At 39.6% G+C, this 26,895-nt stretch overlaps 1 protein-coding gene across 1 annotated transcript in view; it reads left to right on the top strand.

The window, feature by feature from the left end:
• Positions 1-5,939: 5,939 nt before the first annotated feature.
• The window catches only part of dok4 (docking protein 4), a gene marked incomplete at both ends in the record, with an annotated part of 30,044 nt that continues 9,088 nt past the window's right edge, over positions 5,940-26,895 (top strand). Inside the window, one exon of the mRNA XM_080499420.1 lies at positions 5,940-6,005. Within this exon, the coding sequence (XP_080355546.1) occupies positions 5,940-6,005 (66 nt within the window). The remainder of the gene's footprint in view (positions 6,006-26,895) is intronic.

Genomic DNA, 26,895 nt, shown 5'->3' with positions numbered 1-26,895 from the left:
ACTTAAAGCACTGATTGGACTCTTCCTCTGGGAATTTAGGGGGCTGTATCTAATAACTATTAAGCCAGTGTGAAACAGTGACATTGACCTCTTCACGTGGTCTACCAACCGATATCAAACCGTTTTACTCTGCATGCAAAAAAGAAAAAAACTTTTATTAAGTGTTTTGTATGCTGCATTTTATGTGCAATAAAAACTATTCAACATAGCTTATATAGTCCCATTGCTGCTACTGCATCTACTAATGTTTGGACATTAAAACATTAAACATTTCTACTGTTTCAGCTTGGAAAACAACTGCAATCGATTCAAAATGAAACAAAAAAAATATTGTATGGGCACACTTTAGTTGCACCAATTTGTGTCCTATACTAACAAACTATGCTTATGATTTCTTTGTTATAACAATGCTTCTTGGCAATAAATGTTATTCTATTGGAAAACCTGATTATATTATTTTCCTTTTAAATGGTGCCACATTTTTCGAAACATGCATTTGTGGGACGAGTTGCAGAGCTGAGTCTTTGCTGTGGAATCAACAGTGTCGTTTGTAGGTCAGCAACCACATCAGCATTCACTGGAGAATTATCTTCATTGGTTGCAATCTCAATGTCGAGAAATTCTGCTCAGATGAAATTCTGCAAATGGTGGCAAACCCATATCTCCACAGTCTGGGAGTCTAATGCTCACACTGCCACAGAGCCAGGCTCTTCAGAGACTACATCCTTCATAGGGAGAGAGCTGAGGGTTCAATGCAGGTCTGGGCCTGCAGAGTTTGCAGGTTCTCCATATGCATGTGTGGGTTTTCTCCAGAGTTTCTCCCAACACAACCATAATGGTGGACTCATAAAGGATGCTGATAGAAGAATAGGATCCATCCTCAAGCAGCTTGATGTTGTGGCAGTGAATTGTTCTTCCACACTCGACTGAAGCGCCTGTTGATTAATTAATTGTGCCACTAACTCTTCTTTCTTCAGACGTCAAGGATTCAATCCACCAAACAAGAGTCAGAAAAGATGTTTGGCATCGAGGAAGATTTGGTGATTTTCTTTTTTCTCCTCCTCCATCCACATAGTCGGATCTACAGCTCATCCTCCAAATTTATGCTTCTTACAAATGTTCCACTATCTGAAGGAAAATGATGTGAAATTTATTCCCAAGAAAGATTGTTAAAACAAAAAGATAGAAAGAAAATGTTATATTTCCTTATATACCCTACTTGTGTGCGTTAGATGCCATATGGTAAAAAAAAAAAAAAAAGAAAAAGATTATTTTATATATATATATATATATATACATATATATATATTCCCTGCTTCCCCATTCAGGTTGATAAGCCTTTATTTTATCTTCAGTGGGATTATTATTATTTCTTTATTTCTACCATCACCGTGAGGCAAAAAGCTTCAGGCAGCCTCCTGCTAAGACCAATCTGAGACTTCTCTGTGCATTTCTTCTCTCTATTTCACCTCTCACTTCTCTGCTTTCACAGAAAAAAGATACAAGGTTATCTGCGTTGTGTTTGTGTTAGTGAATAGACTTGTTGCTTTGTGCATCTTGTGTCAGGCAATAGAAGAACTTAAGGTCCAAGGCGCAAATATTTCATGGCTTCTTTTATTGTCTGCTGACAAAATTGCCCATCTCTGAGTGCTACTCGTCCTCGCGGGTTGTTTAAGTATTTATGGAAGGCATGCTAATGTTCACAAATGATGCGATTAATAATGACTCTGTGAATAGAACACCTTGAACTTAGTGCGGCCAAAACACAATGTTTATTTGCGATGCTGCAGGATTATAGGCTCAGCGTAAGAACCCCAGGGCCAATCACTTTTATTAAGAAGGTGACATTTACACACCGTTTTTCTTCAGTGTACGTGAACATTGCATTAATGACACGTTGGCATATATTTCCATTTAGATTTTCTCTGTGTTTCTTTAATGTTTAATAGTCTATTGTGCCTGAACCACTTAGCTAAACCAACAGTGTCGTAATGATAAGCCTCTCCTATCTCTTTTTTTTTTTCCGGCCAGAGTGCACGCCTGCATGTGAGTGTGTGTGTGTGTGTGTGTGTGTGTGTGTGTGTGTGTGTGTCTGTGTGTGTGTGTGTGTGTGTGTGTGTGTGTGTGTGTGTGTGTGTGTGTGTGTGCACGCGCGTCCGTGCTTGCGTGCGTGCGTATTAATGATCCCCTTGTTAAAGTTTAATGTCTCTCTTCCACTGTTGTCAAGGAGATTTACCACTGAGCCCGATGGGAAATGTTTGCCCCACTGTTCTCTCTCTCTCTCTCTCTCTCTCTCTCTCTCTCTCTCTCTCTCTCTCTCTCTCTCTCTCTCTCTCTCTCTCTCTCTCTCTCTCTCTCTCTCTCTCTCTCTCTCTCTCTCTCTCTCTCTCTCTCTCTCTTACACACACACACACACACACTGAACATGTGCATCATGTGTATGTACAGGAGTAATAAATGTGTGTATACATTTATTGTACTGTATATCATTTTCATCACGTGTTGGTGTGGATGGGTGTTGGCGCTCTCTAAAGACGGGGTTAATCTCTGCTCTGCTTCACATATGGTTTATGCCGGCAGGGTCAGTCGTCCACATGGTCGTCCTCTGAATGACTGAATTAGACTTTATTTGTGTTACACTTTTCAAATTGGTTAATCCAGTTGAAACAGTGAATGATACCCATAAAAATACAGAATATATAAGGCCATGGAAACTCTATATTCAGGATTGAAAGAGAAGTATTAAATTGTACTAAGAATGTTATCACTTTTAATGTGCTGTGCTTTAAGTGTGAGTACAAGCTCAGAAGGTAGCCAATCTAATTGTGTTGTCCTCAGTCCATTAAGAACGATGGCAGTTTGAGCACTTAATACGACATAGGGTCAAGCGCTCCAAATTTAACTGACAAACATTTAAAGAGTTGAACTGGACACTAACAAAAATCCAAACATTGTTGTGGAAACCGCCTAAAGCTCACATTGCTTTCTCACTCAGCTGTAACTTTTCAACAAGGGTATGACTTGACTTGCGATTAAATGCATTAAGATTTAAACATAAAAAAGTACAATGTGTCAAGATTGATAAGGGAGATGAATCAGAGCAGGAAGAAGGGATTTTTTTTTTTGTTTGTCTTCATGACAGTTAAACAAAGCACAGACATGACGTTTTTATTATTCATTCGTTTACTGGGTTCAGTCCCGCCGTCCCCCTCACTGACTGTCACTCACTGTCGCTCTCCGAGCTCGACCCCCAGCTACTCCCAGGAGGAGACCACTATTATTCTAGCATTGCCTGGAGAATACAATCAAGGACTCAGAAAGAGTTCTCTGAGCCAGTGAGGCTACTTCTCTGGTAGCTGAAGGGTTCAAGCAGATAATTGGCAATAATCAAGGGGTTTGGATCCAGACAAGACAATTACAGCTGAATCATTGTAGCCTGAATTTGGTGTGAAATGTTTTGAGCAATTTGTTGTGAGTTGTATTTCTGGGCATCATCTTCCAGCTTCTGTTGTGTGATTGTGCAATTGGTGGAGAAATCTGTGAAACCATTAAAATGTCTAACTTAGTTTGAATGAGCTGCTTTTAAAATGTGATCTGATGTATAACTAAGTCCCAGATGTAGACAATCACAATGCTCATCCTAAATATATGCAAACACGTGTGTGTAAGAGCTTCAACCTGATGATTTAGTTGATGATCAAAGGTGCTCAGTTTTCACTAGGAAGTTTATCCCGTTTTCTTTATCAACTGCTTCATAGATTGTCAAAGCATCCCTTCTGGACTCATGTTTGGGTCATTCAAAAATGTGCATTTTCATCACTTGAAGTGATTTTGTAATAGCTTTCCTTCTCCTGAGCTTAATCTACATCCAGTGGGATATATTGATGAACTCCAAAGCTTGTTTTCCCTTTTTGTCAAGTGATCTGAGCAGCAAAGCAGCCACATATAATGATGCTCCCTCTACTGTACTTCACAGTGGGATTCTTCAGTATCTCAAAAGTATTTGGTGAAGTGGCTCAGGAGTCCAAGTACCTTTGAGCCTGTTTTACTACATTTTGTAACACAGTTGTTGTGTCTGGCCTTTTTTTGGCAGCACTGTGAATGTTTAAAGTGAAACCTTGGAATGGGAAGATCCTGCACAAAGCGTGCTAAATTGCACTTTCACAATAAAAGATTGTGCTTCACTTTAAATGGATTTTTCAGGTTGTTTACAAAGAATAACACCATGGGGGACTCTGCACACAAACATGCACATCCCTACTAGGTTTTCTATGTGCTTTAGACCTTGTTAACATTAGGACATTCCACTTGAAACGGTGTCGCTGAGCTGCCACAAGTACAGATGTGTTGGTGTAGGAAGTTATCAAACATATTGGAGAATAAGAGCAAATACAGCTTAATTGAGTGAAAAACAAGAAAAGTCAAAATTCAAAATTTTGGGCACAACATGGAAAATATTTGATGAGAAAGTCCTCAAGCATAACATTTGGTGAGCCAACAGAAACGATTCTCTTCACAATAACTGTTGCATCTCTGCTGAAGGCTGAGTGGCCTTGCATCATTATTTCAAACAAGGTAAAAGCAGTCTCGGGCTTAGACAATAAAGAATTTTTCAGAGGTAGCACATTAACCCATTGGATTAAACTCTTCCTGTGGGGGGAAGTACATGATGATCCATATTCACAAGGGCAAACAGATGGATGTTGTGTGTTATGTCACAATCTTTAGTAGATCAGGTCCAGTGCGTTTGTCCATTCTTGTGATTCAGACATCAGTCAGATTCTACCAGGTCACGCAGAGACGTATGAAAACCTTCAAAGGATCAGTGTTACACCACATGCCTGTGTTGAAAAATTGCAGACAAAGAGATGTCATCTGCTTTGATCAATCGTAACCTGTTATGTTGCAGATCACTGGATTATTTTGTATTTCTCAGCTGTACAGTGAGATTCAAAGGTCCAACACCAAACATTGAAGCTCACGTTAATGATTAAAAAAAAAAAAGATTCATACGGCTTTAAGGGGACAAATGAAATACCCCAGGATACTGGATTTCTGTTTACACATGTGTTTTCACTGTAACCTAATATTCCCAGCAGCAGGGGAAAGTAATGACTGCTGAGAGGAAAAGATGAAGAGATCAGTGTGTTTGAAATGCAAATGTAACGAGATGGAAGCAGGAAACAAACATGGCAGGATGGATGTTCGGGCTGTGACAGCAGATCTGACCTCAAATCTCTTTATACCCCACGATACAGCTCCTCCTATTAGATGCCACATTTTCTGGTTTTCTTTGTAGTGTTTCAGCTCACTGTTGTGAAAGAAAATGCTCTTTTACTAGATTTCATTCATACAGGCTGAAGCAACGGATGGCAAATACAGCCAGACAGCAAAAAACTGCATATTACACAGAACAGCCAACCAGACCTGAGTTTGCAATGTGTGCCACCAGCATGAATAATGGAGGATAATGTTGTGGTACTCCCGCTTCAATGAATAATATATGTATATTTATCCATTCCTACCTTTCTCTATGTCTTTGTCTGTCCACTTCCTAGAGGTGCCCAGAAGGGAGCGGAGAGAAGAACCATGCTAAGATGAATGAATGAACGGAGCTCAAAAGAAGTGAAACAGAGGATGACCGAAACTCCTACAACCAGGAAGAACAAAAGAAACACAAACACAAAGACCTTAAACAGAAGGGAAACGTCTGGAGCTCCATGAAGGCGGAGAAAAACTAAGTTCTGGATTTTTTTTTAATATATAAAAGAGGGAAAATAAAGGCTCAAAATCTTGCGCCGGACTAAGAGGAGTCGTGGTGAAGAGGCTGGGAAAGATCTGGAAGGGTAAGAGGGAAGCGAAAGATACTGTTTGAGGGAGGGAAGAAACATCTGGATGGTCTCGTCGGCTGTGGCCAGCAGGTTTCCTCCCCTCCGAAGATGGCCTCCAACTTCAATGATATCGTCAAGCAGGGCTACGTACGCATGCGCAGCCGCAAGCTGGGGGTGAGTTCATATCAAATCCATCTTAATGCAACAGTCTGTGGAGCACATCATAACACTAATATCCTGTTCCATTCTGATCAACATGTTTATCCACCTTCAATGAGGATCCATTGTAAAGTTGCACATTAATAAAGCTGTTTTTGGAAGCCATTATTTCCAAAAGACCACTTTGCTTGTTTAGAACAATTTCAGAGATTTGTTTCTAATTGCGTCTTATCTGTTAGAAAATTATTGCTTTTGTCTGTGAAAGTTGTCGTCATCCAGGTATTTCTATATTCAGTTCTACTCGTGAAGGCACCTCGACTTGGTTTCAGCTGTCAAAAGAAAAGTTTTTCTTAATTTTGGAATGAAAAGTCTGAGAATTCAGGATTGATTCTTTTCTTTTTTTCATCCTTTTTGATTCTGTGAGTTTTTTCGACCCCTTCTGGTCGTTTGCCCCTGAACAGTTCTACACTATAAATCCTGAATCCCAGACAAGCTCCTTAGACCTGACAAAGCTTTTCAAGATGAGAGAGAAACTTTTAACAAATCCAGCTGCCTTCAGGACAAGAATTGAAATGATTGCGTGTATCTTGTCTTGGTCTTATCTTGGAAAGATTGTGATCTACCTTGTGCCAAATTATGGAGCTGTTATGTGGTAGAGGGGATCGCCCTGCAGATTCAAGGTTGGCTGTGTCGGCCCTATCTCCAACTCGTGTGCCAAAGCGTGCTTTTGTAAAATGACACCGGTACATATTGTTATTTGTATAATGGCACGTCCTATAAATTACATTTCTGTATAGTTGCAATCATTTCCATCACTTTTTTAAATCAAAAGGGAAGAAGTTTTGCTTTGAAATTGTGCATGACCTCATATTTTTACACTAATATATGTTTTTGCACTGTTTTTAGTGAATTTCGTGTGTATTTGTAAAATATTCGGGGACATAAAACAACAATGAAAGAGCAGGTAGCAAGTCAGCACCTCTGCCTTACTGTAGGGGGCAGTGCTGAGCTCTCTTGTTCTTCTGTTGCTTTCCTTCTCTAAATCAGAATCAGGTTCTGTATGACGGTCTTGACTTATGGTTTTTATGAGTGAAATGGAACATTTGAGGTCAGAGTCAGTGCTCATGGAATATTATGAATGGTTGCGATGTGATTCACGTGTATTTTTAAAAGAAAATGTTTAATGAGATACACTGAAGAAACAACAGTCAGTGTGGATGGCGGCCATTGATTCATCAGAGAAGACAGATTCACTAATAATCTACTGAGGCTGCTCTATCTCCTCCTCAGCTTTTAACTTCTCTCTTTAGTATCTTCTAGCTGTATTGTCAGTGGTTTAACTACCAATTATTGTAAGTTTCTTTGTCTAACTTTGTTGTGTTTATAGTCCCCAACTCATTTTATTATCCGGCGGTTGTAGATTTTATAAACAGTTACACCTTCACTTTGTTGGGGTAGTCTGGATAATTGATTGATTGTTTGAATACCTGATTAAGTGTATTTCAAATTTTGGCTTCAATATATGACTGCTTCATGTCTTTAAGTGCCACGGTCTGATAAAGCCCAATGGACGGATATTTCATTGACACTAAAGTTTTGTATATATATAATGCAAATTACTACCAAATAATCCTGACAAGCACATAAATACTGCAGTACGGTATCCTTCCTTAAATATCAGTCGTATGATAATTGTTCATCCTTGTGAAAGATGGCCTTCTGTATCTTTGTTCATTTAAAATGTCTTCAAGGACTAACATTTTTATTTTGTCTGCTTTAACCATCTTCACAAACCATTCAATCACTGTACCCGTCCATCTGCTTTATAAAAGAGCGATTTCACTCTGTCTTTGCAGAAAATTTTAAGTTTTACTGCAACAGGTTGTGACATTTTTCAGAATGTCAGTCTTCAGTGGATTTTTATGTTACATGCAGTGGTGAGGTGTTTATGCATGGAGAGTGGAACAGAAGAGAAACCTGCAGTAGATGCATTAACTGTGATCCTCCAAAAGTCTGAATATAAAGCAGTATAATTAGGAAAATTGATTCATTAAGACCGAGGTCAGTCCTCAATGCAGGTTTTATGTAACAGGAAGTTTGATGCCTTATTTAAAAATGAAGATTCTGCTTATAATACATTTTGTTATTCTATTCTTGAAGTGACATATGAAATTAATGGAGCTGAAAAAATTAAATTGCTTCATGTGAAAGTCCTACTCATTGATAATTTAAAGGTGCTAAAACAGCCTGACATCTTCTCCATGTAGCAATATTATCAGATCATTTGTTTCTGAAATCTGGACGTTAAGTAGGCAAACCTTGAAAGTAGAAAAATCACAGGTCTTCCGGGTCTCTGATGTCTTCAAGGTGTGCTTAACGTTTGAGTAACTGGCTGGTTTCATCTGGCTTCACAGATAAATAAATGACTGCAGTTCCTCCTATGAATATTGCATGAAAACAGTATAAACTCAAAATTTGTGTAAATATTTAAAGTTTAGAGCGGCCTTCCCTTTGATCACAGCCACATGCCCCAGTCTCTGCAGGGAAATGTCATGCTTGATGTTTTCCTGCGTAACAAGTTCTGTCACTCAGCATCAGGACAGTCCCTGAAACAGGCAAATTGACTGAATGAGAGGTGTGGCCTTGTTGGGGTTTTATTTCTTGATATGTTATTAAATGTCCTGGAGATGACGGTGTAGTTTGACCCGGTGTTAACACACTGATTCCACCATCTGCTCTGTGTACTTCCTGCCCGTGGGCTCAGCTGCGTCGGCTGCAAAGGGAATGTTAATTTTATGGGCATGAGTCACACATTCAGGCTGTCTAGGTAGCAGAATTCAACTTTGCATGACTCATATTATGGAAACGAACACAAATCAATTTGAGTCGGGTTCGGTTCACCCGCTCACTTCAAATAATGGAGTCAGCCGTTATCGCCGCTCGCAGAGCCGAATGAACAGCGGCGCTCACCTATCCCAAGAGACCCATGAAATATTCATTCCTCTCTGAATCCAGTGTTTAGGGTGTCACTCGAATAAAGCTGATTGTCCTTAAGTTTTAGTCCAGTTAATGGTTTATTTACGAAAACATCTGGCATGGGGATAATCACATTAAGTCACCATATTTGATTTTATTGCCTTTTGTACGTATGTCTTTTCTCACTCGGTGATTTTCACACATGGCTGAATATATAAGGTGTTTAAGAATGGCTGAGAATTGAGAAATATGAAGTGTATCTTTGTGTCTATGTTGTCAAAACCAGCACTATCTGGTGATATCCACCCCTGGCGTTGTGAAATGTCTTATCGGATCTCTGGTCGAACACCAGCCTTTGCAGCTCATTATGTTTATTGATAAGCTTTGGAAAACAGATGAATGAAACTAAGCAGGTAACCTCTCAAGGCATCTGTTGTGTTCATGGTGGGATTTGCTGAAATGATGAGAGGCTTTTCCTCTCTGGTCTCCACATCTGCTCCTTGTGCTTCACAATGAGAATATAGTTGGAACAGTAAAGTCAGATGTAGTTTGTCACCTTCTGCACTGAGGCTCATGTAAACACAACAAGGAGGCTTTAGGTAGTTCTGATCCTGGTTCCATTCTTCTGGATCTGGGTGATGGATGGATATTCTTCAACAACCTCTTAGACACTATATGAACAAAACAGTACTTATTTTACAATGCTATAATGCATAGATTTTTTTTCTGTTTCAGTTTGGCATTTTCTAAGTAATGTTTTTGTTTAGATTTGTATCACTTCTCACAAATTTGCGAGATAATTGACAGCATGTTGAAAAACGAACCAACCAATAGACCAAAGAACACCTCCACTGCAATGTAACACAACACAAAATGGTACACAATAATAATAAACTGAACAATATGAAATGCAACATGTTGAAAACATATATTGTGGGCCAAACACACAATTAAATACTTATATACTCTACTTTGAATATGTACCGGTGTTTATGCTGTACTTAGCTGAATTTTTTATTGTTAGACTTGGCTGCATGCAGGAATGGAAGGAAACAAGCTATTCATGTAATCCACTATCATTTTATTTCACTGCTATCATCGTAATTATACATTTATCTTTAATCTATAACAGCATGCTGAGCTGCTACATCACAGCAGGTCCAGTGTGTGTGTCTCTCTCTCAGTGGTAATCCATGATATTTTGTGTGTCAGCACTTTTTGAATTTCATGATGCTCTTCAGTATGAACTGAGAAAACTTTTTAGAAATTCCCCAATATTTCGATTGATCGCTGGAAGAATAATTTTGAAAAAGCTCAACAAAACATGAGCAACAAGGAGACGGGAAACTATATTTTGTCTATGAGAAACCTCCAAAATGACCAGACAGAGCTGCAGACTATTTGCCTAAACCAGTTTCATCTAGATAATTGCTTTCCAATGTGGGATCTGGAGAACTCCTGAGGTTGGTGCCAAAGATCTTATCGGGTCTGAAGCTTCTCTTCTCTTTTATTTGTCAATAAAGAAAGTCCATAAGTCACTTTCTATGAATTAGAGGAGACCTAGGAAGATGCCCTTTATGTTCACCTTGAAAGCTCCTGCTATAATATGTTGGTGAGAAAATGTGTGTATAAATGTGCCATTTTGGTAAATATGGCATTAGAGAGGGAGTTCACAGTCTCACTTGGAGGTAATCTGAGGGGAATCCAGGGAAGAAAAGGTTGGTAAGCACCAGCCTCATTTGTAAAGTTTCTTTGAAAAACTTTTGGATGTCGAATTGAAACAGAAATGTGTCCTTTCAACTCTGATTTGAGATGAAGCTCCGACTGCAGCTTGGGATCTTTGTCTTCAATGAAGTCATGGGTTTCTGCCACTCAACCGGCACTGGGACACTGGACTGTGCTGGAACCATGTGCTTTGTGTGAAAGAGGCAGTGCTTTGACATAAAAAGGCCGGACAGCAGAGTCGGTGCAGATTATTTTCCTGCCAGGGGCTTGTGAGGACACAGTGAGCTCTCCTCTTGTCCCCCTCGTGGTGTTTGTCCTGTCCCAGTCCGGGCTTTGTTTGAGCGGCAGATCCTGTCTTGAGTGCGGCTCCAACAAGGATTGTTTCCTGTCCTCCCGTCACAGGCACACGCAAGTCTGGATAATCTGCCTTCATTTGTTCTCTTTACAATTTTCATCCCTTTTCTCGGTTGACTCTAATCACATTTAAAGGAGTCTGAGGAGTTTTTGATCTTGTAAAATGAAATGATTAGTGTGTGAAGTTGTAAATGTAGTGATGAAACGGTACACACAAGTGACTGGAACCCATCTGATATGCATTGTTTCTATTCTGTAAAAATGACTTGCATATCGACAAAGCTGCAAAGCTGGTGTTTAAGATTTTTAATACAAAATATATATGATTCTACATATCAGTCTCTCTCTCTCTCTCTCTCTCTCTCTCTCTCTCTCTCTCTCTCTCTCTCTCTCTCTCCCCCTCTCTCTCTCTGACAGCCTCTTTGTGTTGGATTCCATTGCTAACCGCTCCTTTTCCTCTCGCTCCCTTTGCCATTTAATTGCTCTGTGTCTCTTTTTCCCTCTGCGGTTTTCTGCCCACAGCTCCGATTCTTCACATCTCTTCCTTTTCTGCCTCATTATCTGTATCCCTCCTCTATTTTTTGACCCATCCATCTCTCCTGCTCTTTTTTCTGCACTATTTATTGAATGTACTACTTCAATCCACCACATTGTTGATTGTAGTCTCTCCATGGAGCATGCACAATACCTTGTACATTTTTCCTAATCGTGATATCAAGTATACATGTTATCTTTTCTTGCACTGTGCCTTTGCATGTCAATATGTTTAGTCAATCAGATGAACACCAGTGAGTTGATGCTCACCCACAAGGTAGATACGGGTAGTTGAAGTCACAGTGTGTGGACAGAGCTTGACGAGCATTGAGATTGGATAAATATTAGCAAAGTGTAGATTATGGGCAAATGAACAAGCATTAAGCAAAAACATTTTTCAAAGCACAACGGCATTCAAACAATCTACCCAACTGTATTTATCACAAGTCATATTGCAATATTACAACAAAATAATTGCATATTGTGTGCAGCTCTCCTTTTTATACATAGATTCAGATGTTGGCATAGTGACTTAATGCAGATCAGAAAATATACAGTATAAGATCATTGTGTTTCTACCGATGAAACACAGCTGAAATCCTTGTCTTAGAATGTGTTGTATTGTAGCGTCACCAATATATATTAGTGGCTGCGAAAGTCTCAAGAGTGATGTTGGTCTGACAACTTTGTTACAGAGAAGAAACTGCTGCTGCTATATGGATATATCCACAATGTATTGTTTCTTTAAATTTTGTCGCGTTTACTTTGATTCATTCATTCGTGAAGTCGGTCAGTTGTTTATTATTTGTTTCTTATTGTTAGCACGCGTACGCTCCCAATCGAAAGTCTTTGACGCTGCCGCAGAGTTAATAGCACCCTTGGTCAGCGGAGTGAGGTTTGTTTGGTGTTTGTTTATTTGTGGGAGCTGTTTAAATATGAGTTGCTTATCTTTATAATGTATTATGTGTGTATTATGTAATGAATATTTAATTTGATGGAGGTTTTAATCATGGTCGGGTTTTCTAATAAAGTTAAATGTGTATTTAAATTGAATGCACTTGTATAATAAACATAGGAAGATACTTTTGTAACCGAGTGATTCTAAAATTGTAATGAAATGTTGTTTGTTTTGCTTTTAGTTTCACGGTGCTGATTTAAAATAAAGACAAGTTGCACCAGTCTGCTTTTTTCGAGAGGCCGGGGGCAGCTACAGTCGCCCTGCCCCAGCATAAACTAATGAAGCTACTATCGATGCTCAGGTTGTTTCGTTACATTTCCATCCTCATCATTTCAATAATTTTCTTGTTCTGGGGCTTTCAAGGGGGCATTGAAACTTGGATTCGTATATAGATTCATAAGCTTTACTGACTATAGTGCTGTTTTAAATAGAAGCTCAACACACTTAATACTGCCAAGGCCACGCTCAACCGCTAAGGATATTAGCTGTAAGTGATGATCTGTGTGAATATAGCCATACATGTTTGGCTTTCATGATAGATTTAAAAGCTTGGTCGTGTGAGAGACTCTCAGAGTAGAGCTGCTACTCCTCCACACTGAAAATCCACTAGAGGGGCTTCAGGGATGTGATTATAATGCCCCTGGTCACCTCTCGTTGGAGGTGGGCCAACGGGGAGGAGTCCTTGAGGTTGACTTTTGATCTGCTATAGAGGTTATATCTCTAAGTTGCCTTGGGATTGGCTCAGGGTCCCTGGAAAGAATCGAGAGGCAAATCCAGGGGATATCTGAAAAGGACTTTGAATATCTGAATGTATCATTTGACCAGACTGGAAGCAGATGTGTCTATCGCATTGCATTCAAGGGTTAAACTGTCATCCAAATGTACACAAACTTAACAACAGTTAGCTGTGGGATGATTTGCAGTTATAAAAGCAGTGTTTTAAATTAGTCAGTATCCAGGAAATAGGACTATACAGCTTCAGATTTTCTGTACAATTGATCTACTGACAACACAGTCAGAATGTGTGAAAATGCAAAACACTTGGATTTGCCTTGTTACGAGAGCTCATCTGCTTTCCAGTGTTGTCTCAATGAATCTGTTTACAATGCAATAAAGAACGATCACAACCAGCAAAGGTTGAGCCTCCTCCATGTTTATAGTCCATCAAATATGGAAGCTGCCTCCCATTTTGCTTTTATGGCGTTGTTGTCGTATGAGTTTGGTATACCTCTTATCACTCTCCAACCACTTGGAGGTGCAATGTTTTTACGTACATTACTTTTCTGTACATTCCTGGATATTTGGCCCACAGCAGTACCAGAGACAACAAATGGGACAGGAACCGTTTGGTTCATTGAAATTAACTTTTTGTTCCAGATGTTATTGCTCAAAATGCTGCTGTGGTTCGTTGCTCTGATTCATCAAATCTTATTCATCCATCTATCATCCATCAAGTGGTGCGTGTCCTAAAGAGTAATAGATCATTCATTAAGTATGTTTTGAACAGTTCAAGTACTTGTTTTTAGTTAGTTTTTCTCTGAAGTAACCTCTTGCATGTCTGTGTGGAATAAATCTTCTGGTTCTCAAGTTCAGCAGGAAGGCGAACTATCTTTGAATATCACTACTGAAGAGGGAAGCGTAGCTGTTGTCCTGTATTTTGTTGTAAGATGGAACTGCTGTATGTCGCTGGTGTGATCGTGTGGTGGTAAGCACTGTTCACAGTGATAAACCCTGAGTTCATCCACCGTTGCGGTAAAATCCAACCTTTTGAGCAGTTGAGAGGGATTTTACCTTTGATAAAATGCTAATGGAGGATGGATGTATTTATGGTATTTTTGAGGTCTGTTCTGTTTTATGGATCTGGTTCTGTTCACACAGAAACAAGATGCAAATAAAACAATGACACAGAATCCTTGCGATCATTGTGACTGCAGACTCTCTCTTGATCAATAGAACACATTGTGTAAAGAAACGGCTCTTTAGCAGTTTGTGAACAAATAACTAGCTTCTCTTTGAATTAGTGACACATTCAGGTTCGGATAAATGCAAACAAAAGCTCATGTTTTTTCTTTTTTGAAGGGGAAGCTTTACTCAGTGAGTTAACGCAGTGTAGTAGAAAACCCAGAGGAGACACGAGGCAGACACAAAGACAGAGGGGAGGGAAGGAATACAAAGAGAGCTACATGGAAGGTTAGCCGAGTTACTTTCAGTGTCCTCAGGGCACGGAGGAGTTGCACAGCTGAGGTCCTCCTCAAGGCTAAGTAGATAGACTACCAAAGTCATGCTTAATTTATTTCAACAGGAACAACAAAGCCATGTTAAAAAAAAAAGAAGAAGAAAAAAAAAACTCCAGACATGCAGGGCTGCCTTTAACCAACTCTGGTTGTGTGTTAGTCCTGATGTTTCCACACAACCATCTGTTCTCAGTTTCCTGCCTTTGTAGCGCCCCAGTCTTCTGAGGATAATGAAGTATTATATTGATGACATTGATATTGATCACCCTCTGGGTGTGGAACAAACATTTCCAACGCCAACACCCTCTTCAAACAGACGTCCTCTGAACGAGCACAAAATCAATGTTTGGATGGTTATCAAGCATCACGTCAAAAAGCATATGTGAGATTTGTTTTTTGTTTTTTCCCTCCATCTGTCTATATGCATAATTTTGCCTTGTGGGTCTGAGGAAACACTTCCTCATGTGGTGTTTCCCCCAACATTCTCTAGCAGTACAATAAATGTTCCATCCTTCAAATGCATCGGCACACTGACACATTGGATGCATTCCAGACTTTGTGTTTAGTGGATTTGAACAAAGTTGTTCTTAATGCATGACCTCAGCATACAAGTTGTATTTGCACATCAATTTCAGTAATGACACATTCTTGGGTGATGCTGGCATATAGTTCATTTGCATCGTGGTCTTCTATATTTAATATTCCCACCACTCACAATTCAAACCACCAGTCTCTGGCATGCCGCACAAAGTATCGACTCTTCTCTGCAAAAACATATTTCAATGAGTATTTTCTGTTGATGCTCAAATAATGAAATGTCTGGTCCTGTGAGAATAGTGATTATTTACAGTACATTAAAGTAACACAGCAAGAACTTTGTAACTGATTACTGGTATGCATCAGTCAGCTCATTATTTCGACAATGTTTTAGAAGAGCTTCGTGTTTACATGACAATGTTTTGAAAACAATGCCCAACTACAACCCAGAATTATGTAGTTTCCACATTGGGCCACTAGTGGGTGCAGTAATTAGTTGTTTTGGGGTTTTTTTAATTGAACCACACACACACATTCGTTGAGACAAAAAATATGCCTTAAACATTAACAATGGGAGTACACGAACATCCGTGTGGACAGACGACCAAGTTAGATTACTATTGCGGGTGACGCAACTATAAAACTATCAAGATTCTTCTGATTGAAATGCATTGTAATGTTTTCACATACATACAGTTCTCGGAAAAGCTTCCAACAAGAACAGGTTTCCTGGTAGTTTCAACATGGTTCTCTGACATGATGGCAACAATGCTACAACCCAATTTTTTCGGTGAGAGTGACGCCATTTACAGTTACAATGCAGTCTACATCTAAAACCACAGTGTCCCCTCACTCATCTCTAAGTATGTTTTGAATACAAAAAAGGGGACAGAGCCATGTCCCTCTTCAGTAAATGATGTGTCCTCTTTCCAAACTCGGACAGCTTCAAGCAGTACTGTTGGCAGACAACACATTGATTGTGTGGTTGATGTCTCATCGTCACCAGCAGGCCACACAGCGACAACTTGACTGCCTTAATCAGACCCGTCTGGGAAATACTTTGTTTGTGTCCAAGAATGTGTCCAACATCAAAAGGACATTGTTGGGGATTCTTGCACATCAACGCTTCACTACAGTCATTGAAGTGACAAAGCCGCACTTGTATGGTCTCGGACACCTCAAACATTTGGCCGGTGGCTCCGCTCCTCAGGGGATACATCCAGGGCAGCATCCTCCAGGGACCCAGCCTATTGTCATACGACTGGATGTTTTGGCCTCTTGACAACTGGAACGGTCTTCCAACAACTGCTGCCAACAGCTTTGCCTGAATGTGCAGATGCTGCTCCTCCATGAGCGATCACTGCTGGATAACCCAGACTGGCGAGATTACCTGCAGTTTCTAAAGAGAGATGGTGGCCAGTGAGGCCACAGTTTGGCTTCACCATTCTCATGTTTGAACTTGTATGAAGGGGAGGATCTTTTAGTGCCCAGACTGATGGGCTGGGGAGCAGTTAAAGTGATCCAGTCACTTCTCCTCTGTCAGTGGAGACACACAGTTATTAAATGTCAGTAGACACCAAGACACTTGTGAATATGAGTTGTGTTTTCGCAGAACATTAAAATCTCTGCAGCCATTTTATTTTCCTTAAGGTTGTATTTTAAAGAATAGTAGACACTGAAACTGTGCCAGTGACTGTCTTCACACTGAGCCTAGGCAGCCCATGTTTAATCACTGTTGAGACAGGAAGGGCATCCAGACTAAACAAAATGTGACACTATCTAAGTTACTGAGTTGTTTTGGGAGGTAACTTGTTTATCGAGATTATGTTGGTTTTGCTATATTCTTGATATGACGATCACATTTAATCAGTGTAGAAAGTAATACAGGATTTGGGGTTTGTATGTCACACAATCATCTTATTGTGAAAAAACTCCATAAAATGAATGTGCACATTTATCGGTGCACAGAACCAAAATGCTGAAATATTTCCATCATAACAACTAGTTAATGCAAACACATACTCTATATTGATTCATTATTACCCGAATCCAATTTGGTAAAGGTTTAAATATTACTTGTCATCACCTTTATTTATTGTCAGTTGTTTCATGTGATGTTCTTCCCTGATACCTGTGCTACTTAGATTAAATACTTTTTTTATGACTTGCATAGATTCCTAAAAGTTTTTAAATGTAAACACAAATGTATGTAGTAAAGAATCAAAGTCCAATGAATCACAAATAGAATGAATGTAGTCCATCCAGTATGAACAATAATTTGTTTTATGAGTTCAATATATCTTGGGTTTATTTTCAATGTCAATTTTGGGGAAAACAAACAATACGATTTTTGTAAATATAAAATGATCCTGTTGCTCATTCCAGAAGAAAGTATGTCAAATAAATCTTGAAAATGTGGGATTCAGTGTAGTGCCCTTAGTTTTTTTCTTTATCCCAAAGAAATCAGAAATAGGAGAAAAGATATGTGGTGAAACATTTTTTATTTCCTCAAACGCTCTCCCAGGAGGATCGATACCGTCCGACAGGCTGCCTGGCCTCTTGTTATGAACACTATGAATGTTTGAGTTATAAGACAGCGTGCAGGGTGGAACACACTTTTATTTTAGATTTTTGGACCCGTCCACACAGCCAAGCCCCAGGTTGTCCCCAAGGGACTTGAGGGACCTTTCATACTCACATGACAGCCTGTCTGCCCTCAGAGAGGACGTACAGGAGTCCCCAAACGAACCCCAGTAGAGGGAGGATGAGTCTGTTTTCTCTCCTTTCTGAATAATAAGAACACACTCATTCCGTTTCACTTTGAAGGACCCGTCTCATTAACATAATGCATTCAGAAGTATTGTTCCCTCAAGATTTTGTCTGCATAACAAAGTTTTCACTGACAACCATCAACTTTCATTGAGTTTTGATTGTTTGTTACAAGATAATGCCGTTAGGAGTCTTTGCAAAACTGGATTTATTTAAAAATGGCTTCCACAGTGCACAACGTTTTATACGACTGTTATAAAACGCTGAGTACTGCACGTGCACACTACAGTTGCAATCAATAGTTCTTTTGCACATAGATGGACAACTGTGACAATTGCAGAATACAGAGTGAGTTCCCTGCTCACTCTTTTGAATTTAAAAGCACTTCTCCAACAAAGTGCATATTTACTACTCCATCATTTACATCAACCGAGGCTCATTTCTTATATACACCATACAGAGGGCCTTGAATGACAGCTTAAAGGTGCTTGAATCTTTATGATAAACCTTTGTGTATTGACGTTCCAAAAAACACAGCACTGGCTTGTGCTCTAGCACGCAAACTACTGAGTTTGCATTGTTTCTCACGTTCCCAAGTGCACAGTGCTCATTATCAAAATGATGCTATCTGGATGTGTGACTTTTCTGAATCAGAAATGGGAAAACAATAATGTTTTCAGAAAATTCTATTTAAATTCTTATTTAAAAAGGGCCCAAGTTATAATAATTGTCGGTCCGTTTATAATCCTAACCCTGATCCAAAATGAATTACAGAAAGCCAAACCCTTGGCCTCCTTGTACACAAGCGTCAAACTCAAATACATGCTGACATTTTGCCCATCAAAATAACACTATTCTGTCTTGAGATTGCAATGTTTTCATCTTGATGGTTAACTTTAGTTTTGGTACTAAGTAATTGAATTGAAACGGCAATAGCAAAAAATTTAATAAAAATACCGACATGTCCACAAAGAGCCAAAATTTCTTGTGAAAGCTCATCTGACTGAGGTGTGAATTTGCCCTTCAACAAAAAACATGTATTTTCCCACAATTAAAAGGCATACTGCAGTCACTGTGGAATATGTTTACAACATGGTTTCTTTATTTCTGTACTTTGGGAATCATGCGGTGCTGAATGTATTCAAGCTTTTCGTATTTTAATAACAGACAGATACATTTTACACAAACAATTATTAAGGTTGATTGCAGAGAAGCATATTTACTTCTGTATTCTGCTTCGTGATTAAACTTCAAATTTACAACTGGCCCTTTAAGAACAACTATGACGTGGTTCTTGATGAGAATGAGTTCGACAGCTTTGCTCTATAGATTTCCGATAAAAAATATTGTAGATTCCCTCTCAGATCGTTACAGTGAAGCCAAATAGTGATGGATTGTTATTTAATTCGACTCTGGACCACATGATGGAAACCTTTGACCTTGGGAGTCATAGAAGTAAAGTACACGGCATCGTCTGCCGTTAGATCATTAGTCTTCTCCCTCCTGTCTGAGAATATTTGTGAGTAAACAGGTGCCACATATATAAAGCTTATCGATCCACTTATGCTGTATGTATTTATTAAACCTCCAAAGGAAAGATTTTATCAAGAGGTTGGAAGCAATAAACACAACTTCACTTCCTTGAAACACACCAGCCATGAGGAAAAAAGTGTTGTGAGCAACTCCTCCGCAGCGAACGAACTCTAAAATCTTTTTGAGCACTTGTTCAACAGTGCAAAGGTTCTACTTTCGTAACAATCCTACAAAGCCCATGACCACTCTTCATTTTAACACCAACCCTCCCACGAGGGTCACGGAGTACATCTGCTAGTTAAACAGCGTGGGTGCTCGATTGAAAAATGACAGCCGAGCTGGTCTGAAACTCACAAAGACATTTGTACTGCCCTCAGTGCTGCATTTGGATTGAGCCCCAAGTCTTAAAAATAACAGGTCTGAAAAGTGAAGCGAAGAGAAACTGTAAGTTTGCGAAAGTTTTGTTTTCACAGTTTTGAAATCACATAATTTTTTAAGATTTAAAGAAAGCGTATCTTTACTGCGAAGTTCACTAAATGTCGCTTTAACTACCGTAAGTGAACAGTATCAACGTGTATAACTCTGAGTTTCAGAGCACAAAGGAAAATAACCTGATCCCTCTCCAATCTGGCTCTCTCTCACCTTCACCCTTCCACATCGAGCTGCTCTGCCTCACCTGTAAATAGGCTTTATGTGCCTTGAAGGCATCATTATGTAAGTAGCCCTTTGAGACTAATGGGATAGCCTGCTCTGAAGAGCTGGAGCTCCCTGATCTGGCATTCGACTTCACCTCTCCTGCCAGCGCCGCTCTCGCTGCAGGCGCTTCGACCTGCTCCTCCGCAATATCACTGCTGAGCACAGGGCTACTACTTCTCATCATTTGGAGCTCCTCTTTCTTGTATTGGAAAGAAAGAGCATTAGTGGTTATTAGGAGGGGGATTTTGGGGGGGTATTCGGCTCTCACGGATGTAGCTTTGATCTTTTTTTTTTTTTTGCTCTGCTAGTCTGTAAAATCTTGATACACATTGGGATAATTCAAGAAAAGAAAATGCCAGCACTGGTCACTGCAGGGATTTTAAAAAGCTGCTTTCTGTAATTACTACTGTGCAGGAAAATGTTTTAAGTACACACATGAATGATCATAATATGTATGCACAGGTGGCCTTTTTAACAACCGATGCCTTCATCACAATAAATATGTTTTCTTCCCAGATGGTCATTAAGGCTCATTTGAGGATTGTGAAGCTGCTGAGATATTAAACTGTGGACTGGCATCACCTAGTTAGTAGTTGTTTTCCTGTGAGAAAGCAAACAACTGGACAGCTGAATTCGGTCAGAACAGTTTGAGCAAGCTGCTGTAGGGCCCACAGGTCAGATCAGTGTTTTATTTTATTTATATCAAAGAATGCTGATTTTATTCCAGTGATATTTCAAGGAAAATAAATATAGAATTTTGTTGAGCACAGGAGTTCAAGGACTCAATGGACTTGATAGATAAATGAAGTTGCTTATGTGTAAAAGCATGTGCCTCTGTTGTTTTTCTGTACTTTTCAGCCCCGTTTACAAGGCGTTTCAAGTGAAAGTGTGTTGTAGATGACCCCCCTAAAAGTGACGAAAGTTTTGCGGTCATACTCAGTCGTGTTAATGGGGCCTCATTTTGAGTGGCACATAGTGCCAGTGCCTGCCAGGTGCTTTTCTCCAAGATCACCTTCCCAAAGACTGTTAGAAACGGAAGTGAAACTAGTAAGCTATTTTCTCCTTCGCCTGATGTCCTTGAAAGACAGTACTGGAACTATGTTCCATTGCTACAGGGTAGCAATAAACTATGTTCTATCCATTACATGATCATTGCAGATATCGTTATGTATATTCTCAATATCATCCAAAAGTCGCTTCTTATTCTTTATAAGCTGAAACGTGTTTGTTAAACAAAAAGGAATGGCTACTTCAGTATTACTGTAATATGTCATCTGGGACATTTTCATCAAGCCTGAAGGCAGTCTGCTCCTCATGTATCATGTCGACAGCACACATATGACAAAACTTCATTAACTTGGCTAAAGAAAGTTTGATGGGTGTTTTAAACTTGATGTAGTTATGGTCTGTACATCACATGCTCTCCTACACTGTAACTGTCCACCTGACACAGACCAGAATCTTTCTATAAATATATAATAAGACTGGAATTGGAACGACAGCACAATAGATGGTCAGAACATCACTGCTTTAGGCCCTTCTCTTCCTACACATGCACTTTCCAAACTACAGGGTCACTTGTCCACCTACTCTGTGTCTCGACAGCCTGATAGAGTCTGCAGAGGGAGGACGTCTGGGTGGGTGAACGGCTCAGCGCAACATTGGACATTTTAAGAATAGACTCGTAGGATAGAATAGAAGTCCAAGTTACTTTCTTCACATCATCATATCAGTTCCAAAAGATTTTACAGAATTTTAACCCCAAAAGTGTCCTTACCCCCTTTAGGCATTATATGTGTTCAAGTTGTATGCTACCCAGAAACCTCACTGAGATAGGAAAAAATACTTAAAAAAAAAAAAAAAAAAACAGTCTCAGAAGTTGTGATTTCTGCAATAAGGCGATGTACATGAGTTTGCTTGTTCTTCCTGCCTGTGCACAGTTTCCACAGAAGTTCCAATTTGCACGTTTCCTTTGACAGAACACCATCTGGGACTGGCTCCAACTGTGAATTTTTGGTATGAAAGCAGGTACAAACTGTGATACTGTGTGCACACATGCTGATCTACTGAGGAGTTATAATACCACATACTAGCATTTAGCATGTTTACCTTCTTAAATAGGAAATATGGAGCTTCTCTCCCAGAACTCCTCGATTACTGGGTGGTGTTGGTGGTGTTAATATATTAATGATCAATACTTGTTGTATTGTGATTTACTGCCTCTGAAAATGCTTGCATTGTTTATTCTTCTGCTTCAATGAAAATGTGGCATCAATCAGCTTAGCCTTTACCATTGGAAATGTATTTTCTCCTCCCCACAACTTTTGATTGTGGACTTCATACCAAGGCATTTTTTTCTATTTGACTTCAGATTTCGTGCTTCTTTTGGCACTGGGTGTCTCTCAAGGTTTTATTTATAATGCAGAGTGTATTAAATCAGACCCTCAATTGAGTCTGATTATTATAACCAGACCTTCAATTGAGTCAGATTATTAAAAGCCGACCCTCAATTGGCATTAGACGATGAATTTAAAAAAGAAAAAATGTAATTCTGATAATGTGGTGGCCTGCAGGAGAATGTCTGTTTTCTTTGTGGCTATGGATTCTAAATGTTCTATCTCCTCACTTCACAGAAGGGTGGATGTCTCAATCCCTGTTGCTGTCTCTTTTATGCCGAGCACAAACTCTCTCCTCTGTAGTTTTGCGAGCAATCCACAGCATCTTGTATTCCTACATTTTATTGTCAAAATTGCTCCATTAGGCCTTTGTGTTTTCCTCTCATCTGTTTTGTTTCATTTTCCCTCCTTGAAGCCTCTCTGCGTTTCATTTGACAAACGTTGATTGGCTTTTTTATTATGAAGCAATTTATAACAGCTGCTACGCGTGTGTGTGTGTGTGTGTGTGTGTGTGTGTGTGTGTGTGTGTGTGTGTGTGTGTGTGTGTGTGTGTGTGTGTGTGTGTGTGTGTGTGTGTGTGTGTGTGTGTGTGTGTGTGTGTGTGTGTGTGTGTGTGTGTGTGTGTGTGTGTGTGTGTGTGTGTGTGTGTGTGTGGTGCACTCACTATTGTTGCTGAGTTATGTACCAAGGATGTTTTAGTGAGAGTCATGGACATAAGGGCATAAGTCAGGGCCCGTTTACGCAACAATGATTTTAAGTGGAAACACCAAACTTTCATTGCATTTTGTTTGTCCGTGTACACAACAATGGTTCACAATTTATTGTGTGCCATCAATAAATTTAGGACAAAAATAGAAATTGCATATGAGCGAATATAACAGTCCCCATCATTCAGTAAAATAATTCCTTTGACTTACAAAGTTTTCCACTCCCAAGCATCAGTTCTTATCACTGAATTTCTTCAACCACATTCCCATGCAGGACCTAAATATGCTCAGGTTCACATCCCTGTCTTAAAACCTGTGGTGATCCAGCCTTTAAGACTGCAGCAACCTAAACAATGTGGTTACCTGCTTTTTCATGGTCATCCAACTCTCTCTAAAGTCTGGCCTGTTGTAATGTGCAGTGTCAGTGTATTTTGTAAATTACCTTTTTATTTAGTTTTCTTGTTCTTTTTGTTGCTCTTCCTCCTTTTTGCTGGAGGAAACATACAAGAACATCTGTTCAACCCGTTGGAGTTTTAGAATTTAAACAGCGATCATCACAGCGCCGGCTGCGGGAAGCAGAAACTGCAGAGCAAAAACTATGAGCCCCACAGTGAAAGAAATACACATGACAGCAGAGAGGAAGGCTGGAGAAGACATACCGTAGCACAGACTATCACTAGAAATAGGAGAGAGACACCAACATGAATGCACCGTTTTTCTTCTACTTCTTCCACTTTCTTGATAGGTGGTGTTTTGGGAACAGGAATAAATCAATTTGAATTTACATTGATTCCATTGCAGTTTCACCTTGATGAACGTAAACCATGATTAAGCTCATGTGTAGATATTTTAGCTCAAATGTAAAAATCTTGCAATTTGCATTCAGTGTTAGTAGCTTAGACAAATAAAAATGGTCAAATCTGAAAGTTTATTGACTGTAAATACACAGATACAAGTTTTTTATTACCATCTTGGTGACATTACTGACAGACCAGTCGATTCTTATATAATTTGATTTCGACAGAGTCATCAAACACTTGCAGCCTCCTGCTGAACCTCTTCTCACTTGGCTTTCAGGATCTGGAAGTTTTACATGCTCAGGGGAAAAAAACAGTAAATAAATTTCCTATTTTCCATCATAAGCTGCACAGATCTTCCGCTTTCAAGCCACTTTCCCCTTTCACTTTGCCCTTCCTCCTCTTCATCTTCTCTTTTCTGGTATCTGCTCGCCATCCCGTGTTTGAAGTAATCAGCTCTCAGCAGACGAACAAGCTGTGAGCAGCGCTAAGTGAAGTTAAAAAGAGGAGACAGAGAAGGAGGGGGCGGATAGAAGAGATAATTGCTCCCTTCTCGTAGCTTCACACATGAAGCTAATGTGAGAGTGATGGGAGTTACACCGAGTCCAGAGGGGTTTGCTCGCAGAAGGGAAATTCATCCAGGCATATTATTAGTATAACCTTGAAGAGCTGCGACAGCAAGGAGGATTAAATAGATACAGGTGCATTTGTTTGTCTTTTCACACATTTGCCCTTCAACTACAAGTTGCAGCATCCCGAGGGTGTTATTCTGTGTTTTTGGGGTATTTGTCTTGCACACCTGGAATAGTATTTAAAAGGAGAAATGGTGATCATGGACTAGAAATTACTTCAAAAACAAGCTGCCTCGAAGAAGACAAAGCCATGAAACAACTAAGTTGAATGGATGAAAGAATATTGACAGAGTTTTCATGTTTTTCTTATGTGTGCAAAGGGTTTTATCTGCAGAACATGCATTTGAGTGGAATCCTTTTACAATCTCTAAAATGCTTGCAAATAGAAAATTCCAACCAAAGGATGTTTCAAAGGGTTTGTTGAGATTGAACCATCCCTGCAGCCTTGTCATAGTCATTTGTTTGTGACAAAAAAATGTAAAATTACAAATATATCCAAGTTTATAACCTGTAAATCTGTGTGAACTGGATTTATTTCTCACTGTTTCTGTGAGGATTTATAACACCTCATTCAACCCTTCCAGAGTTAGTGTGCACATGATTCCTAACTTTAGGAGACGGTCTCACCTCCATTCCCATTAGCATTAACATACCTTTTGAGAATTAATTGTGAGTATTACATAATCACATCAGCAGCTTCGGCACAAGCCATGCTCTTGTAGACGCGGGCGTATGGTAACTGTTTGGTTTGGTTTAGTTTGGTTTGGTCGTCTGACCTCGGTCAGAAACTCAAAAAGTCATCACTCCAACGACAGGACGAAATCAATTTCACTCACACAGCTCACCACCTCTTTCCCACAAGGATCCCAGAGTGATAAAAATAAAACTCAGGGTCTCAGCAAGTGTGTCGTTTAAAGTGACATTGGCAGCAGACTGGCTCTGTATGGAGTCAGACCTCCATCATAAAAACAGTGACTGTACAGGGAGCAATTCAATGATTCATGTTGGGATTTTAATGTGAGAACATGCCTTCAAAACAATGTTTTAAATCATTAAGACCATAGGGTTGACACATTCTTTTCATACTACATGTACTGTACGTGTTCCACAGCATTTGTAATTTTCCTATCTGGGAATGTGTTTACATACATATTCAATCTAATGTGCATTTACAACATGTTTTTAGAAACTGCGGGTAATTTACAACCACCGCTTAACATCAAAGGCATGTTTCTGCACTGTGGGAGGAAACCAGAGTACAAAGAGAAAAATTCATGCACAAGGAAAACATGCAAATGCATAGACATTCATATTTAAATCCAGGACATACATGATGTGCGGTTAGATTGCTAACCACTTCACGACTATACAGCCAAAAGGGAATTTACTAAAATAATGAAATTATCAAATGAAACTAAAACCTAAACATGAGTGGCTTACGAGTGTTGCTAATACTGCATTTTATTTAAAGACACACTGTACAACCAACAATGTCAGTTTTTTGGCAGAATTCAATGCAATTCAGTAGAATTCAATTGACACACACATACACACCCCTGGGATAAACTGACACAGTTGGGGATAGATGAGCCATATCTGTTCCCTCCTAGTTTGTTTACTGATTTTATGAAGCGTGATCTGGCGACTGACCCTCCCAGTTTGAATATTGCCAACCTACAACTATGCTGGTCATTCGGTGAGAGTGAGTGAGTGAGTGAGTGAGTGAGTGAGTGAGTGAGTGAGTGAGTGAGTGAGTGAGTGAGTGAGTGAGTGAGTGAGTGAGTGAGTGAGTGAGTGAGCGTGCGTGCATGTCAGAGGAACGGTGAGAGAAGCGGGTGATCGGAGCAGGTCTTCAGGTACAAAGAGCTGTACATGTATAGAGTTAATGGCAAATAAATGCTACGAGTGCTGAGCATGAAACCAGGTCCCGTGTCCTGCTTCCCGACTGCTGTGAATAGAGGGCGTTAACCCTGGAAGCTGAGGACAGCTTCATCCCCACAGCAGAAGTCAGTCAATCCATCTCTCCATTCTCTCAGAGTCAGCAGGGAAATGATAAA

Source organism: Blennius ocellaris (assembly GCF_963422515.1).
Source record: "Blennius ocellaris genome assembly, chromosome: 1".
NCBI lineage: Eukaryota > Metazoa > Chordata > Actinopteri > Blenniiformes > Blenniidae > Blennius > Blennius ocellaris.
This window is presented reverse-complemented; position numbering and strand designations above follow the sequence as displayed.